General features: G+C 39.4%; 1 protein-coding gene across 1 annotated transcript; it reads right to left on the bottom strand.

Moving 5' to 3' along the window:
• Window positions 1-10,878: 10,878 nt before the first annotated feature.
• LOC115676968 (transcription factor RAX1) lies at window positions 10,879-12,447 on the bottom strand. The gene is made up of 3 exons (XM_030600015.2): window positions 12,252-12,447; window positions 11,984-12,113; window positions 10,879-11,847 (listed from the first exon to the last, which is right to left on the bottom strand). Exons 1-3 carry the CDS (start codon window positions 12,385-12,387, stop codon window positions 11,028-11,030), a joined length of 1,086 nt encoding a protein of 361 aa, XP_030455875.1. The 5' UTR covers window positions 12,388-12,447; the 3' UTR covers window positions 10,879-11,027.
• Between the last annotated feature and the right edge of the window lie 3,597 nt (window positions 12,448-16,044).

The raw sequence follows: 16,044 nt of genomic DNA, 5'->3' as shown, positions 1-16,044 counted from the left end.
CGGAGGAATTCTAAAACAGTGAAAAGACAACAAAGAACAAATTGTTCAATTTATCTCCAAATACTGGAATGACTGTCAAAAGAATTACTCCACTATAAAAAAAGAAATTCTTGCAATTGTTTTATCTATATCTAAGTTTCAAGGAGATCTTTTGAATAAAATTTTTTTATTACGAATTGATTGTAAATCAGCAAAAGACGTCTTACAGAAAGATGTCCAAAATATCGCTTCAAAACAAATTTTTGCCCAATGGCAAGCCATATTATTTGTTTTTGATTTTGATATTGAATTTATAAATGGTGCTCTAATTCATTACCAGATTTTCTCACAAGAGAATTTTTATAGGAAAAATGCTTCCCAAAAAACCTACCAGGAGAGATAAAGGCAAAGAAATTACCGAATCTCCAAAATTAAAATCTAAAGGCCTGACCAATATTCGACGCTGGCTACAAGCAATTCAATAGGTAGAACAAACCTTCAATATTACCATATCACACCAGGCTAATATGCCTTTGAAAAAAGAACCTGAATCACCATCTTCAAATTCTCCTTTTGATATTTCCAAATTGTCACACAAGGAAGAAATAAAACTCCTTGAGACAGCCTTTAATAACCAGCACTCCAACCAGATTGACGTAAGCTTGGCTCCTTCACCCATAGCTTCACAAAAGCTAATGGGAAAAGGAAGAATAATTTCTAGTGAGGTGGTCATTCAGCCCACAGCGGCAACCCCTCCAAAATCAAAATTCCTTCCAAAAACAATATTTCAAAATATATGTACTGTTGAAAATGAGTTCTACCATGAAGACCCAAACATATTTGCAAAAAATATGTTTTTTGACAAATTTAATTATACTACACATGATCTTTACAAAACAGTGGAGTTTTATGAGAAAATATTGACAGAAACTAAGTCTGTCACTTTCAGGCATTTTTTTTATACAGGTTATATAAATTACTTCACAGCAAGGATCCATAAAGTAATCCATTCTTCCCAATGGAAACCATCTCCTATAACTTTGATAAAATTTGATACCAAAGTAACCGAGCTCATGTTATACAGGTCCTCTTATTCCTATTTTGATTACCAACAAGCTTGGTGGAATACCTTTTGGAGAAGAAATGTCAACAATTCCTATACTTGGCTATTCTTCTTTGAAAATTTTGATATTCGCTCAATGCCATTCTGGTACATCAGATGGTGGGAACACTTTGGACCCATTAGCGAAATGCTACACCCCATAGTGTGACCCAGTTACGAAATATTTGCTAACCAATTTGCACCCCTTTCATATGAAATAAAATTTCCAAATCTGATGCTCTTTTTTTACTACTCTAGAGTATCATGGGTAATAGGTTGGAATTTTGACTATAGAAAAGCCATAGAAACAGATACCCTCATCTCAATCAGAAAATTCAAGATTAAGTGGTGGGATGGTTTTAAATTTTTTGATAGGGTTACTAAGCAAGTAGTCACAGAATGGCTGGGCAAAAGAAACCCACCCCCTATCAGTTTAGATGATATTACTCATTTTCTCCATGACAAAGGGTTTGTTTTATCAAAGCTAGCATTGGCACAATCTCAGCAGCAACTAATGGGATTTTTTAAACAAGCTCTTGAAGAATTGGAAGAATCAAACTCCTCCCACTCACATCATAGTGGGAACACCAATGAAGATGATTGCTACGGTATCAACTTTAGTGATAATGATGAAGAAGAATAAAAGACAAAGAAGGAAAGATCATTGTCTGAATTTTTCTTCACTTTTATAATGAAGACAGAAGAATCTTAGTCTTTTGTGCTTTCAAATTTTACTTTAGTATCTTTTCATACTTTTCACCGTAATACTTTTCATACTATATATATATAGGAAAGCTCTAAGGACTATAGACAAAATATTGCATATTACAATTTATTACTAAATCTATGACCAAATTTCAAGTAAGGGGTCATCGACCATGTCTCATTGCAGAGTAATGTTGCCAATGATTTCCAACTTAGCAAAAAGATTCTAATCTACCTCGAAAGTCTTTGATAGCCTAGGAAGCGTTTGCTACTAGTTACTTTCATGTCGTGGTGTAACTTATCAAAACCTTTTAGATATGATATGCAATGATATTACCATCAATGAACTCTAATGCAATTTTTTTCTTTTTTCTTCGCCAAAAGAAAAATTTAAACAAAAAAATTACTTGCAACTAACTAACTCCGCAACCATTGGTAAATCCATGGCAGAATTTTTCGTGAAGAAAATAGCAAGGTGACTCTAGCTTACCTCTTTCATCCAAACCACATCCACGGCAATCTTGAGCACCCCCAATTTGCTATGCTTTCCGGGAACATTGAGGTCTTCACAATGAACAATTTCTCTTTCGAGATTTCTAAGTTGGTCATGTATCCTGTATCATTTTACACTATCTTTATCAAAGACATACGAGTAAGGTCAAGCACTTCACTTCTTAAGAAATAGTCAGAAGCTTTCCATATATAATATGAGTGGAGTCTTTCTTCTCCTTATAAAAAAAGATCTCTCTTTGATGATGCTCTAACATATCATAATTAATCTTCAATTTATTGAGGACTTACTGCTTGGGCACCAAATCTATCTTCTCTAATGTGTTTTTCCAAACTTTTTGCTTTTGCAGCAAAGCGGGGAACCAATAACCTTAGGAGCTAATGGCAGTTAACCTATTTTTCTGGTAATTTTGCGTGAGATCTCGTCATTGTCTTGTGGTAGGACATCCATCCGGAAGGCAAGTTTACTAAAAAGTTGAAGAGCATGGAAAGAATCCATTTCCGTCATTTCATAGATTTTGAACTCTTCAAAATATACTTGGAAACAACTCTCTTCATCCTGCTCTTTGATTGGCAAAAAGTTGATGTCCCTTGTTGTAATGATGATTTTGCTTCCTTGATGAAACCAATCTCTATCGCTGGTTGTAATGATGATTTTGCTTCCTTGACGAAACCTTTCCTACTAGTTTAGATAGTTGATCCCACTTATCACGTCACCAGGAACAAGGAGAACTTTCTTAGGTAAAAGACATCACAAGTATCAAAAACTTTTGTATGGGGCTCACTTGAACGTTATAACTTTTGTTTCGGTCACTTAAGTATCATAACTTATGTACGGTGCTTAGTTGAGTGGCATAATTTTTTTTCTGATCACTTAAGTGCCATAACTTTAAAAAAAATTCACTTGAGTGCTACAACCTTCTATTGGTCACTTGAGTGAGATTTGAACAGTTTGCATGCAATTAGTGAAATTTGAATAAGAGAGCTCCGATTCCTAAACTAGAAATCCTCTGGTACCCAAACTAATTATGTCAGTCCAGGGAGTTAATTATTGTTATGACGCTTTAATACGAAACAGTGAAAATCACATATTGATTATAGTTATGAACAGCTGGGTGTCTGTCAATATCAAACACGCATCTCCGACCGAAAGTGAATGAAGAAAAATGAGAACTTGAAAAATTAAAAAAAAAAGTGCCAAAAAGTGAAACGATATTAGTTTAGGAACATGAGAGTTGTATTAATTGTTTGTTTATCATGATGAGAGTAGTGCCTGGATCTGAATTGAGACCGAGACACCCATCTCTGTCTGGTCAACCATCGTGAATCCAAGGTAGTGATTGACAGCACAAGCCGTTGAAATCTCAAGGGCCTCATATAGACCCGGTCAACCTTGCTCGACACTAGTGCTTCCCCATTTCCAACTCCTTAATTGACTAATCTCTCTCTCTCTCTCTCTCTCTCTCTCTCTCTCTCTCTCTCTCTCTCTCTCTCGCTCTCTCTGAGAGCAGAATGAGCACTTTCTTTCTTCTTTTTGGGATCAATTTGGCTAATAGTCTTATATGGAAATGCTGGTATGAAGGAATTGCTTCCCATAGAATCTGATGAAGAAATATGCTCATACTTAAAGTCATTTGACATTGGCAAACAGAATACTTTATTCATAGAATGATATAGATAGTAACAAGAGGGATAAAAAAATGTGGGATAATTACCAAAAAAGTCATGAACCTATTATATAGATGCCAATTCAATCATAAATATTTCAATTTGGCCAGTTTAGTTATAAATCTTTTGACAATTTGCCAATGTAGTCCTTTCGACCAATTTTGACCGGAAATTACTAACAATTTAGTCCTAAATCTTTCACTTGGAACTTAGGATAGTTTTAATGGTGTTGAGTTAACAATAGTCACCTAAATAGAAACAACATTTGCATCTACTGAAAATCGTACTAAATAGTTTTGTTAGTAATTAGAATCTTCGAAGGATTTCTCAACACTACCAAACTGCAGCCTCAGATGTAAAATCTATGGGTATATCCATCTTATCGTTAAAAAATTAGACACATGGTCTAGTATCAAAAGAAAAATTAATTTTAGAGATAACTGTTTTCATTAAAGACAAAGAAGTTCACCTTAAATGAGTAAGTTTTGCTCTTATAAATTATTTAAGTGGATTGAGCGACATACGAGTTGAAACCTTAATATGTGGCCCAATTATGAAATTGCTCCACTATGTCATGCTTATGTTGATAGTTCCCCATTATTTATCGCATCCATAACGAAATATTTAGTTGGTACATTTTTTTATGGGAAAAGTGCCAAAAAAGTCCTAAACCTTTTGCATTAATGCCAATTTAGTCCTAAACCTTTTTTTGGTGCCAATTCAGTCCTAAACCTTTTGCATTGGTGCCAATTTAGTTCTAAACCGTTTAAATTGGTGTCAATTCAGTCCTAAACCTTTTGTTTTTGTGCCAATTTAGTCATTCCGACCAATTTTGATCGGAATTTGCCGACGTGGACGCATGCCGGTCACCGGCGCCGACGTGGACAACTTTAATAATATTTTAATTTTTTTCCTTTTTTTTCTATTTTTTCCACTTTTTTTTTGGTCTCTCCCTCCTTCCTCTGGCCGGTCGTCAGAGGCCAGAGGCCGGCGAGCTCGGCCTCACCGGCCACTGGCGAGGGCGGCCTCGCCCGACAAGGGCAAGCCTCGCCTTGGTCGGGCGAGGCTCGACCTCGCCAGATCCGGCGAGGTCGGGCCTCGCCCGACCATGGCGAGGCTCGCGCCCTCGCCGGAGGCCAGGGCGAGGGCAAGCGTCGCCATGGTTGGGCAAGGCCTGACCTCGCCGGATCTGGCGAGGTCGCGGGCTCGAGCCTCGCCATGGTCGGGCGAGGCCCGACCTCGCCGGATCGGCGAGGTTGAGCCTCGCCCGGATCCGGCGAGGTCGGGCCTCGCCCGACCATGGCGAGGCTCGCCGATCCGGCGAGGTCGGGCCTCGCCCGACCATGGCAAGGCTCGCCCTCATCGCAGCCTCCGGCGAGGGCTTGAGCCTCGCCTTGGTCGGGCGAGGCTCGCCCTCGCCGCGGCCTCCGGCGAGGGCTCGAGCCTCGCCGACCATCGGGCGAGGCTCGCCCTCGCCGCGGCCTCCAGCGAGGGCGAGGTCGAGCCTCGCCCGACCAAGGCGAGGCTCGCCCTCGCCAGTGGCCGGCGAGGTCGAGCTCGCCGGCCTCTGGTCGGTCGCCGGACTGGCGACCGGCCAGAGGAAGGAGGGAGAGACCAAAAAAAAAAGTGGAAAAAAAATAATAAAAGGAAAAAAATAAAAATTCAAAAAATATTAAAATATTATTAAAGTTGTCCACGTCGGCGCCACGTCGGTGCCGGTGATTAGCCGGCAGGCGTCCACGTCAGCAAATTCCGGTCAAAATTGGCCGGAAGGCTAAATTGGCACAAAAACAAAATGTTTAGGACTGAATTGGCACCAATTTAAAAGGTTTAGGACTTAATTGGCACTAAAAAAAGATTTAAGACTAAATTGGCACCAATGCAAAAAGTTGAGGATTGAATTGATACCAAAAAAAGGTTTATGACTAAATTGGCACTAATACAAAAGGTTTAGGACTTTTTTGGCACTTTTCCCATTTTTTTATAGTTAAAGTCGTACGTAACAAGTGTTCAATTAAAACATAAATTGATTCTGTATTGAAAAAAATAAAATTTTCCTGATCGTCATCTACCATGTCTGATTGCCACAATAAAAATAAATATATAGAGAATGATATGATGAGATTAAAAAAATCAACAACGTCTTTATCGCGTGCACGTATATATATATATATCTTGCCAATTGTTTGAGAAATATCCAACAATGATTCCGGTATAGGAAATAGGGTTGTAGATAAAATAAACAACTCACAAGAAACCCTCGATCTACTATGCGACCTTTGTGGTATGGTGGTCACACTTGAAACCATCATTACATATGTGAAGTAGGCCATTAGGAGAGACAAGGAGTAGAGAAAGCAAGCGAGCGGCAACAACCACCGCCATGCAGCGGTCGCAATAGTGCGTGGTCCCTGACCGTCGCAAGGTGGTCGTAGCCCCCATAATCCAGTCGAGGAGAGAAAGAGAAGGAGAGAGATCAGGCGGCGGTGGTCATCAATCTAGGGCAACCACCGTCTTGGAGGTATCGCTTGAGAACAATGAACACCAACGTGACAACATCTCTCTCTCTATCCCGCAATACTTCTTGCAATTTCCTTTTTTTCTAGTTTTTTTTAACTAACTTTATTGCAATAACATTAACCCACCCTTCTAGTTCTGATAAGTTATTGGAGATTTTATCTAAACTTATACGGGACTCATATTATCTACGTTACCAAACGATAGATGGGATAGCTTTTAACCTAAAAGTCTTTCAACAAAGACTACTAAGGCTGTGTTCGTTTGCGGAAAAATATTTTTCCGGAAAATATTTTCCGCGTTTTCCGGTGTTCGGGCGGAAAATGTTTTCCGTGGGAAAACATTTTCCTTCCCCACCTCCAAATCCTTCATTGTTTTGAGGAAAATGATTTCCTCTTTTCACAAAGAGGAAATCATTTTCCCCAAAATTGAAGGCAAAATTGCCCATGGGAGGGAAAATATTTTCCGTGGGAGAGGAAGTTGATCGCCGATCACCACCGTTGGCCGCCGGCTGCCCGCCGCCGGTCGCCCGCCGCTACCCGATTGCCGGCCGGTTGCCGGCCGCCACCGCCGGTCGCGGCCGCCGCCCGCCTTGGCCGCCTGTCGCCGGCCGCCGCCACCGCCCCCGCCGGTCGCGGTGAAAAATATTTTCCGAAACTTTTTCATATTGGTCGCCGAACACCGGAAAATTATGTTCCGGAAAAACATTTTCCAGGAAAATGACTTCCGGGAAAATATTTTCCAAAAGGAGAATATTTTCCGCCAAACGAACGGAGCCTTAGTGCGCTTCTAGATGTTCATGGGTATTAGCCAATGGGGGAGAAGATCAACGTGTTCGTTTCTTCATTATGTCGGTGTCGAAAAAGATTGGTGTTGAATTTAGAGAGCACGTGAATGGTGAGCGACAACATGTTTTCTAGGGTTTTTTTCCCGTTTGAGAGAGAAAATCATGGAAATAGGAACGACTATTAAGTGAAATGAATGTTGGATTAGGGTATTTATGAATGCAATGGGCACTAATAGATCACAAGTACTTTTCTAACTGAGGGTTTTAGCAAAATATGAACGCAGAAAATTAGCTTACTGAGTGCATTTTTGTCATTGTATACCGATGACGGGTACTAATGAAAGAATGAATTGAGAAAATAAGGCTCTTCATACTTTTGATTTCTCGATAAAAAAAAATAAAGGATGAGGGAGGAGCGATGAACTCAGATTCCTATAAGTATTATCATAAGAGTTTCATACCCAATACGAAATAGTAAGTTTGAGCCGTAGCAACTTAATCCAACCCTAATATACGAGTATGTTATCATAACCCCACATATGTGTCAGAAATTTTGAAGTCTCTCAACACGAGCTTTCATACTTTCAATTAGTTGCTAAATAAAATATGTAAATAGTGATCGGTGGCTGGTGGTTGTCTTTGTATTTTTTTTTCCTTTTGTCCTTTTGTCCTTTTTAGTCTTAGTGGATGGTGGATTAACATACCTCGCAGGAGAAATTACAAGCAAGTGCAGCAAAAGGTAATGGTCATCACGTGCGATGTTGAGATACACTAGTCAAGTCTTCAGCTAGAAGTCCTCATTGTCACACAGGTTCACCATGAACGCAAAAGCAAGAACAAAGCAAAGAACTCAATTTTTGGGGAAGGTTAGTTTACATGATTTAATGTGGGAACATCACACCAAAATTGTTAAAGCATTTTGTAGGTTGTACAATCGAGTCCTATACGTTTTTAAAAAATGTAAATAAATCTTAAATGATTTGAAACCCGGGCATTCAAGTCCTAATTTCATTGGGTTGCATCCAGATGACATAATTTCATACTATTTGGGTTTCTGGCGAAATTAAGCGTTATTTTTTTGGATACGTAGGTGCATGGTTGTTGACACCTGATTGCCTAGATGCCTATGAAATAACTTGCAGATCTCATGAGCTTGTGAAGTCTAAACCTTTGACTTATACAAGTCCAGGCCATTGACTAGTGTAGGAGGCCCTTACCCAGAGCACTTTGCACGTAATTAGTTGGTTTTAAACAGCTAAAATTTAGTTCTTGATCTAGAAATCAGGATAATTGTCCAACAAGTCCTAAACCTATTGTACGGCGGCCAATTCAGTCCTAATCCTTTCAATTGTGCCAATTTAGTCTTAAACTTTTTTACGATTTACCAATTTAGTCATAAACTTTTTGAAGATTTGTTAATTTAGTCCTAAACCGATTATTTGGATAATGGGTTGGAAAGACTACATTGACAAATCGTCAAAATGTTCAAGACTAAATTGATAAATCATCAAAATGTTAGGACTAAATTGGCACAATTAAAATGTTTATGATTAAATTGGCAAATCATCAAAAGATTTAGGACTAAATTGACACAATTGAAAGGTTTAAGACTGAATTGGCTGTCATACAATAGGTTTATGATTTTTTGGATAATTTTCCTGTTGGAAATTTCCCAACATTCCAACCAACTGCGTCAACCCTGGCGAGTTAATTAAGCATTAGTTTGAACAATTATTAAGCATGTCAGTTTTGTCGATCATGGATTGTATAGATAAATTATGACTATAAATTGAAATTAACACTTAAATTTTATGCCAAAGCAAGTGGAAATCTAATCTAAATTAAAAACGTAGTACTTGATCTTCGATCTCAATTTGTACCATTAGAAAGTCAATTAGTCATTTAAACGGAAATTCATTAGAATAATAAGATCCATGCGTTTGATTTCCACAAAATAACAAATACCAGCAAACTTCAAGTAGTAAAACTAGGTTTCAAAAGACTAGCAAAATTCTAATTCTCATCCAATCAACGAAAAGATTATAAAATACGAAATTGAACATTCAATAGCGGTTTTTCCATTGCTCGATTTATATCAAATTGGAGCCCTATAACTAATTCACATGAACAAGTCATACAATCAACAATAGTTAAAAGCCACATGTTTTTCATATGATTATGGTCCAAATCGTACTCAATTTTGGTGCAAAAAGGATGCCACCTACATCGCGATCATTACTTAATTGCACATAATTCACATCGAACGATCAAAACTTTTGATGTAATTTACCTATTCGACATGTATTCTCAAAGTCCCTTTTGGAAAAGAAAATCGAACAAAATGAACCAAAAAAAATACAAGGCATGTTTTTATTTCATCCCATATAACAAAATTTAGGGGAACCAAAAGACTAAAGTGAACACGACGTCCACAACTAGAAAAGCTGATCTGACATATTCCACAAAGAATCCCACTGCACATAAATTATACTCAGAAGCCAGACAATCCATAGGACAATTCATTATTCATGTCCAATTGGCTGTTTTTTTTCTTCCTTCTTTTCTTACAATATGTCTGTGGAAATATTTTTAGCTCTCTTGATCGCACATGTCTTTTGCGCTCCACGATTATTCCTTGATCTTAATTGACCTTTTTTTAAAAAAATTGGGTGGATCTAGGATTGAAATTTGATCATTGCGGTTACTTGTAAGTTTTGTTCTGGCGAAAGATTAATCGTCACAAAATGTTTTCGTCATTTTTGACGGTTTGAATCATTTTAGAAAAATGAGTCAACAAAAAATCTTATTATAACCAAATGAAAATCTTTTCCAAGTGTTGATCCCGGTCCGGACTTAATTCCTTGACACTCAGACCCCGGTCCTTGACGGTCGGTCTCTTGGAGCCAAGCCTGAGTCCTCGATGCTTGGATGTTGGTTCGATGGGTCTGATCCAAGAGCCCGACATCTGGGTCGAGGCGGTCTAAAAATGGTCGATTTGCGTGAAACAAATGGAGGGTCACTTCATTCGGGGAGTTACCTACACTTGCTCGGACTACTCTGGTGTGGTTGCGTGCGGACAGTGAGATACTGACCATTCTAGAGAGCCCCAAAGGGTATAGAGCCAAGCAAGTTGGATCCAAAACGTCAAAGCACCTTTCCAACTTTAATCCAGCCTTGCTTTTTTAGCTACAGTTTGGCAAAGAAGAGACATAACAATATCACCAGATGTTCTATACTATTTATGATCAACATGACTTACATCTAAGCATATGTCTGTCTGCAGCTTCAAACCTGCATATGCTAAAGAAGTGACCAAGTGCACAAGGAAGTTATTTGTATTGACCACTTTCAAGGACGGTTTATTGTTTAGGTTTTTCCTTATATAATTGAATCAGTAAAAAAAAAAACAAATTGAAGTCTCCCCCGCGTGTCTCGTATCTCGATCGCCTGAGTTTATCGCTCGGCTATTGAACGAGTAACGTCAAAGAGATGATTTGGTTATATTGAGTGAGATTGATTCTTAAGAGTTTCCCACTATGCATAAACCATGAGCAATTATTCCATTCAGAATTAGCTAATTCCAGAAAGGCGACAGAGAAGAAAGAGGAAGTGAAAAACTGATATTAGTTCGAGAAAAGCTATGTGAGAGATGAACATCAGCATGATCAACAACAGGCAACTAGGTTTTGCTATAAAAATGGCAGTGACAAAATTCTCTAGCTAGGTGAACTTTCTCAGATCGCATCCGATTTAAGTGTGTTACCGCTGCACAAAGTACATCAATTCCCTGAAAGGCACGGAGCAATCTTGCTGAATCACTGTTCGACAAGCCTCATACTCAGAGACCGTCGAAGGATCGACTAAAGAGCTCATGTCATTCCAACTGTAGCTGCTCTCTGGAGTGCTGCTCGCTTGACTGCTACAATTGCCGCAGAAAGCTTCCAACAGCACATCTGAGCTCTGTTGGTTGCTATAGACTGCTTCATCTTTGCCAACGTTGTCATTCGCGAAATATTGAAGCTCGGTCCACGCATTCGGAACTGCCTGTTGGATGGCACTGATGAAGTGGGTGTTCGATAACTGAGAAGTGTCACAGCTTATGGAGTTCACAGATTGGAAAGAAGCAAGTATGTTGCTCGAGGGTTCTGTGAACATGTCACCACTAAGTGAAGGAGGAGGAGGAGGGGGAATGTGCATAGGGTTTTGGAAATCGCCGAAAGTGCTAAAGACCGATCTCAGGTGGTCTTCAGAGAATTGTCCTCCGACATAAGTAAGCAGATCACTCGGTGATCTGTGATGAGGGATGTTGGGAATTTCCTGGAGAGTTGATGGACTAGCGAAGTCTGGTGGCTGCGACCAGTACTGGTTGTAATTGATGGTCCCGGTTCCGGCACCATTCACCATTGAACTTTCCTTCTGATCTCTCTTTGTAGCTTCTTGCTTCAAACCATTCGTGATCCGTCCAGTGCTGCGCTCCCTTGGCTGCCGGCCAAAGAGCTTCTTCTTGAGCCTCGTGTTCCAATAGTTCTTGATGTCGTTATCGGTCCTCCCTTGTAATTGCGCAGCAATGATGGACCACCTACATGAGCATTGAGCGAGAGAGAAAGTAAGCACTTGCTTTGAAAAGGCGAAATTTGACGGATAGAGGGACAACGAGTCCGATTATCTCAGGATTTTTTTGACAAAGATTTAGAGGAAGAAGCTGAATAGATTACCTGCTTCCAATGGTGACATAGAGACTACATATTATGTTCTCTTCTTCCTCGGAGAAGGCACCGTGCTTGATGTTCGGCCGGAGATAATTGAGCCAACGAAGCCGACAGCTCTTACCACACCTCTTGAGGCCTATATTAATAACACGAGCAATTTGAAGAATTAAGAATCGTTTTCTAAACTCAACTAAACGACTCTCGACTCAGTTCATCAAGAACAAAGTTGAAGCGAAAAAAGAGAACCCGCTCTGCCTAGAAGCGTGGGACATACCGATCTTCTGTGGCAAGGCGATCCAGTTGCCGCCGGTGCCGTGCTGCTCGATATATGCCTTGAGCCTGGCATCTTCCTCGGGAGACCAAGGGCCTTTCTTGACATTGGCTTTGTCACAGCAAGGAGCTCTGCCCATGCTTTTCCGCGTCTCGAACTGTTATGGTGATCTCGAAGTCTGATTGGAGTTCTCTTTCTCTTTCTTGAGGGGTAGATGTCAATTGGGTGATGATGATAATGCTAATATATATACACAGAAAAGAGAAGAAAGAGGAGAGACAATAATGGCTGGAGAAGGAAAGACATGGAGTTGGGCAACGGGATTTCAAAAAGTAGGGATTAGAAAAGAAGAAAGAGGAAGCTTTATGATTATAATAATGGTGGGTATTTTGAAAATTGCTGAGAACAGGTCCAAGGGTCTTTCCCTCTTGTCTTGTTATTCCAAGGATCGGGTTATACGCACTATCGCCATCCCACATTGACTCTGTGTATCTCTCTCTCTCTCCCTCTCTCTTTCTCTCTCTAATTTAGGGTTCCCTTGGATTTGGTATGAATAAATTTCACCAAACCATGCATAGTTAGTAGGATAATATTTGAAAAACCGACGTGAATTTAACGTACATAAATTTTACAACATAATTAAGATAGGCATTTTTTTCATGTCACTACTTGACATGATTATAAAACACCAATACGCGAACATGAATTGCTAATCATAATTGATTGATAGCCCGTCTTTCGAGTTTTTTTTTTTTGGTCGAACGCCTGTCAAGTTTGGCAACCACAAAATAAGTCGAATTTGTCTTTTTTATATTTTAGTGATACAAGCGCAAAAACCCGATTACTTGAAGGCTCATGGAACAACATGTAAGTCGCCACAGAATAGCTATATCTAAACATTTAGCTTGTGTAAGTGGCCCTAACTCGAGCAATTTGCATGAGTTTGTGGGATTTCAACGAGTAACTTTCATCTCATAAGCTGATAATCTTGTGCGGTCCAATCGACGGCATCAACGTGGGGTTTAAATAACTCAGATTTGAGCATGAGAAGCCCCCGGGAAAAACAAAAAGAGTTCAAATTTGGTCAAGAGCGATAGTGCTTGATGATGTGTTGAACTGTAAGGCATCTTCGTATTGGTCATCAGACGTTCATACAAGTTGTGCGTCCGACATTTATTGGTTGTTTCTTCTCAATAAATTAGATTTTAAACAATGAAACACCTAGGCGAAATTTGGACTTCATTTTGCGAGTCGTGGGACAGGATGTGCTTCGTACCTAGGTCTTGGAAGATGACATTACAACGTCCTTGCTTTTTTTTTTTTTTTGTGGTTTCTTAGTACATTTGTTGTCTGCTCTCATGAATTAGGCTTGATCCGGCGAGTAACATAGATGTATCGCATGTGTTCTTGGTGCTAGTAATTTGATTGCTGTTTGAAATATGGGTTTTGCTTCCACTGCGAATTGTACAAATTTAATGCACAAGTTAATCCTGTTTTCCCACTTGACCGCTCTAAATAAAGTTAGGACAAGAATTAGCTACTTCTCGCTAGGTTTCACTTGTTTATTAGAGCACCGATTGCGCACGTAGTGCTCAGGTACACACTATCATTTTTTGTTGCTATGTTGTCGTCCACACAAACAGTCTTCCACGAGCTCTACCACATAGCGCCACAGCATCTACTCCCTTTCGTCGCTATGTTGTCGTCGCCCCGTTGTCATCGTCGGCTAGCCTCAAAGACCCAAACGCCATCCCGAGCCATGGAGCCCTTCAAACCTCGGATCCGACCTCATCAAGCCAAGATTTGGCATTGCCAACATTGGCTGGCCAGAGGTAGTGTTGCCTAAGTCCGGCGACGTCGTCCGCGGCAGTTGACATCGGGATAAACCTCACCCAAATAACTGATCAAAGGTACATAGACCAAGTTCAACTTCCAGAAGAATTCGTCTTGCGTAATGGATGATGATCCTGGTATGGTACACGTAATGGATGAAGAAGAGAGTCAAAAGAGTACTATAAAGCAAAGAAAATGAGTTGGTTGAATTGTTCCTGGCTTACGCACGTTGTTGGAATGGCTCAATCCTGTACCGACGTGAGCGGACCTCCCACAAGATATCAAACGCAGCTTCCACGAGACTTCTTTCCTTAATTTCTTAAATTGTACCAGCATGCAGTCATCAAGTAATGAAAGAAGCTTTCCACATTGTCATTAGGTATAGTTTTGAATTTCTGTAGTTTGCACTTGTTAAATAATTGACATATGAAAAGTCGTGAAGGAACTTTAATCGTGTTTTCTTTGGGATTGCGATCTTCCCGATCATATTTACTTATCTCGAGATCACGGCATATCGCTTGTGAATGTATCTCAACCACATATATTTATATGCTCTTATGATTTCGGGGACTATATGGAGTTTAGCCAGATAAACTACCAATTTAGTGCTAAACCTATTGTGCAGATGACAATTCAATCCTAAATTTTTTAATTTCTCCAATATAGTCATAAACATTTGCCATGAAATTCTAATGTAGTCCTGAACCTTTGAGAGTTGATTGGATTTGTTATATTTGGAGCATGCAACAATGAAATTCATGCGGTTCTTCAATTAAAAAGTTGTCATACAAACGATGCCTCCTCTTCAAGGGTCTAACACTTGTCTTCTAGATGATTTAATTAAATGCGCATATGAATTTGCAACATGCATGAATGTGTGTATATATGCACCAAATTTGGGGGAAAACATAATTCTTAGATTCTACTTAGTTTCATTGATGAAGAACCATAACACCGGATCATTGATGAACGAGCTGATGATGTTTTTTTTTTTTTCAGCGAATAAAGGGACAAGGAGGAGTCATATAAAAGATGTTTCATGGTCACTAGTAGGAATAAATCGGAAGAAAATTACCAAAAAAATCCCAAACCTATTGTACAAATGCCAATTAAGTCTTAAATAATTTAATTTTGCCAATTTAATTCTAAATCTTTTAATGATTTGCCAAGGTAGTCATTAGAGCCAATTTTAGTCGACAATCACTCATGTGGACGCCGGCCATCGTACGTAACACATTTGGTGCTAACATGGACATTTTAAATTTTTAAACAAATTTTCTGAATTTTCTTATGCTTTTCTTTTCTTCCTTTTTTTTTCCTTTCTTTCCGTTTTTTTTTTCTCTTTTTTCCCTATGTCCCTTTGTCGATCCATAGCCTCGCCTCTATTGACCACGGTGAGGGCTTGCGAACCCTCATATCGCCACAGATCCGACGAGGGCATCGTGGCCCTCACCCAGATTCGGCAAGAGCTTCCGAGCCCTCGTCTTTGGCCGGCAACCTCCGCTAGCCATCACTAAGGTCGCAGACTGGCAGTGGGAAGTAGGAAAAAAGAAAACGAAAATAAATAAAAGGATAAAAATTTGGTCGGAATGACTATATTGGCAAACCATCTAAAGATTTAGAACTAAAATTGGTTAATTTGAAAAGTGTAGGATTGAATTTAGCAAAATAGACACGTTTTATGATGGGACGGGAGGACTGTCATGATTCGACCAGATTGACTAGTACTCTAAGAGGCATAGACACCAAATGTCATAAAAAAAAATTAGTCACAATATTCCAAAAAAAAAATTGGAGCTCTTCGGGTTGCTAGAGATCCATTTTCTAAGTGAGTAAATTGGTAATATTTTTTAAAAGCAAGTCTCATATTGATTTCGGGTAAACAAATATATTTGTAACATTGGAGCAACTGTGAAATCCGTATAGAATTAGGAAGGATTCAATAAAGAGATTGATAATTGTG

The sequence above is a fragment of the Syzygium oleosum genome, unplaced genomic scaffold, assembly GCF_021117445.2.
Source record: "Syzygium oleosum isolate NSW1041296 unplaced genomic scaffold, Sole_v2.1 Sole_v2.35, whole genome shotgun sequence".
Lineage (NCBI taxonomy): Eukaryota > Viridiplantae > Streptophyta > Magnoliopsida > Myrtales > Myrtaceae > Syzygium > Syzygium oleosum.
Note: the sequence above shows the minus strand (reverse complement) of the source record. Positions and strands in the feature narration are given on the sequence as shown.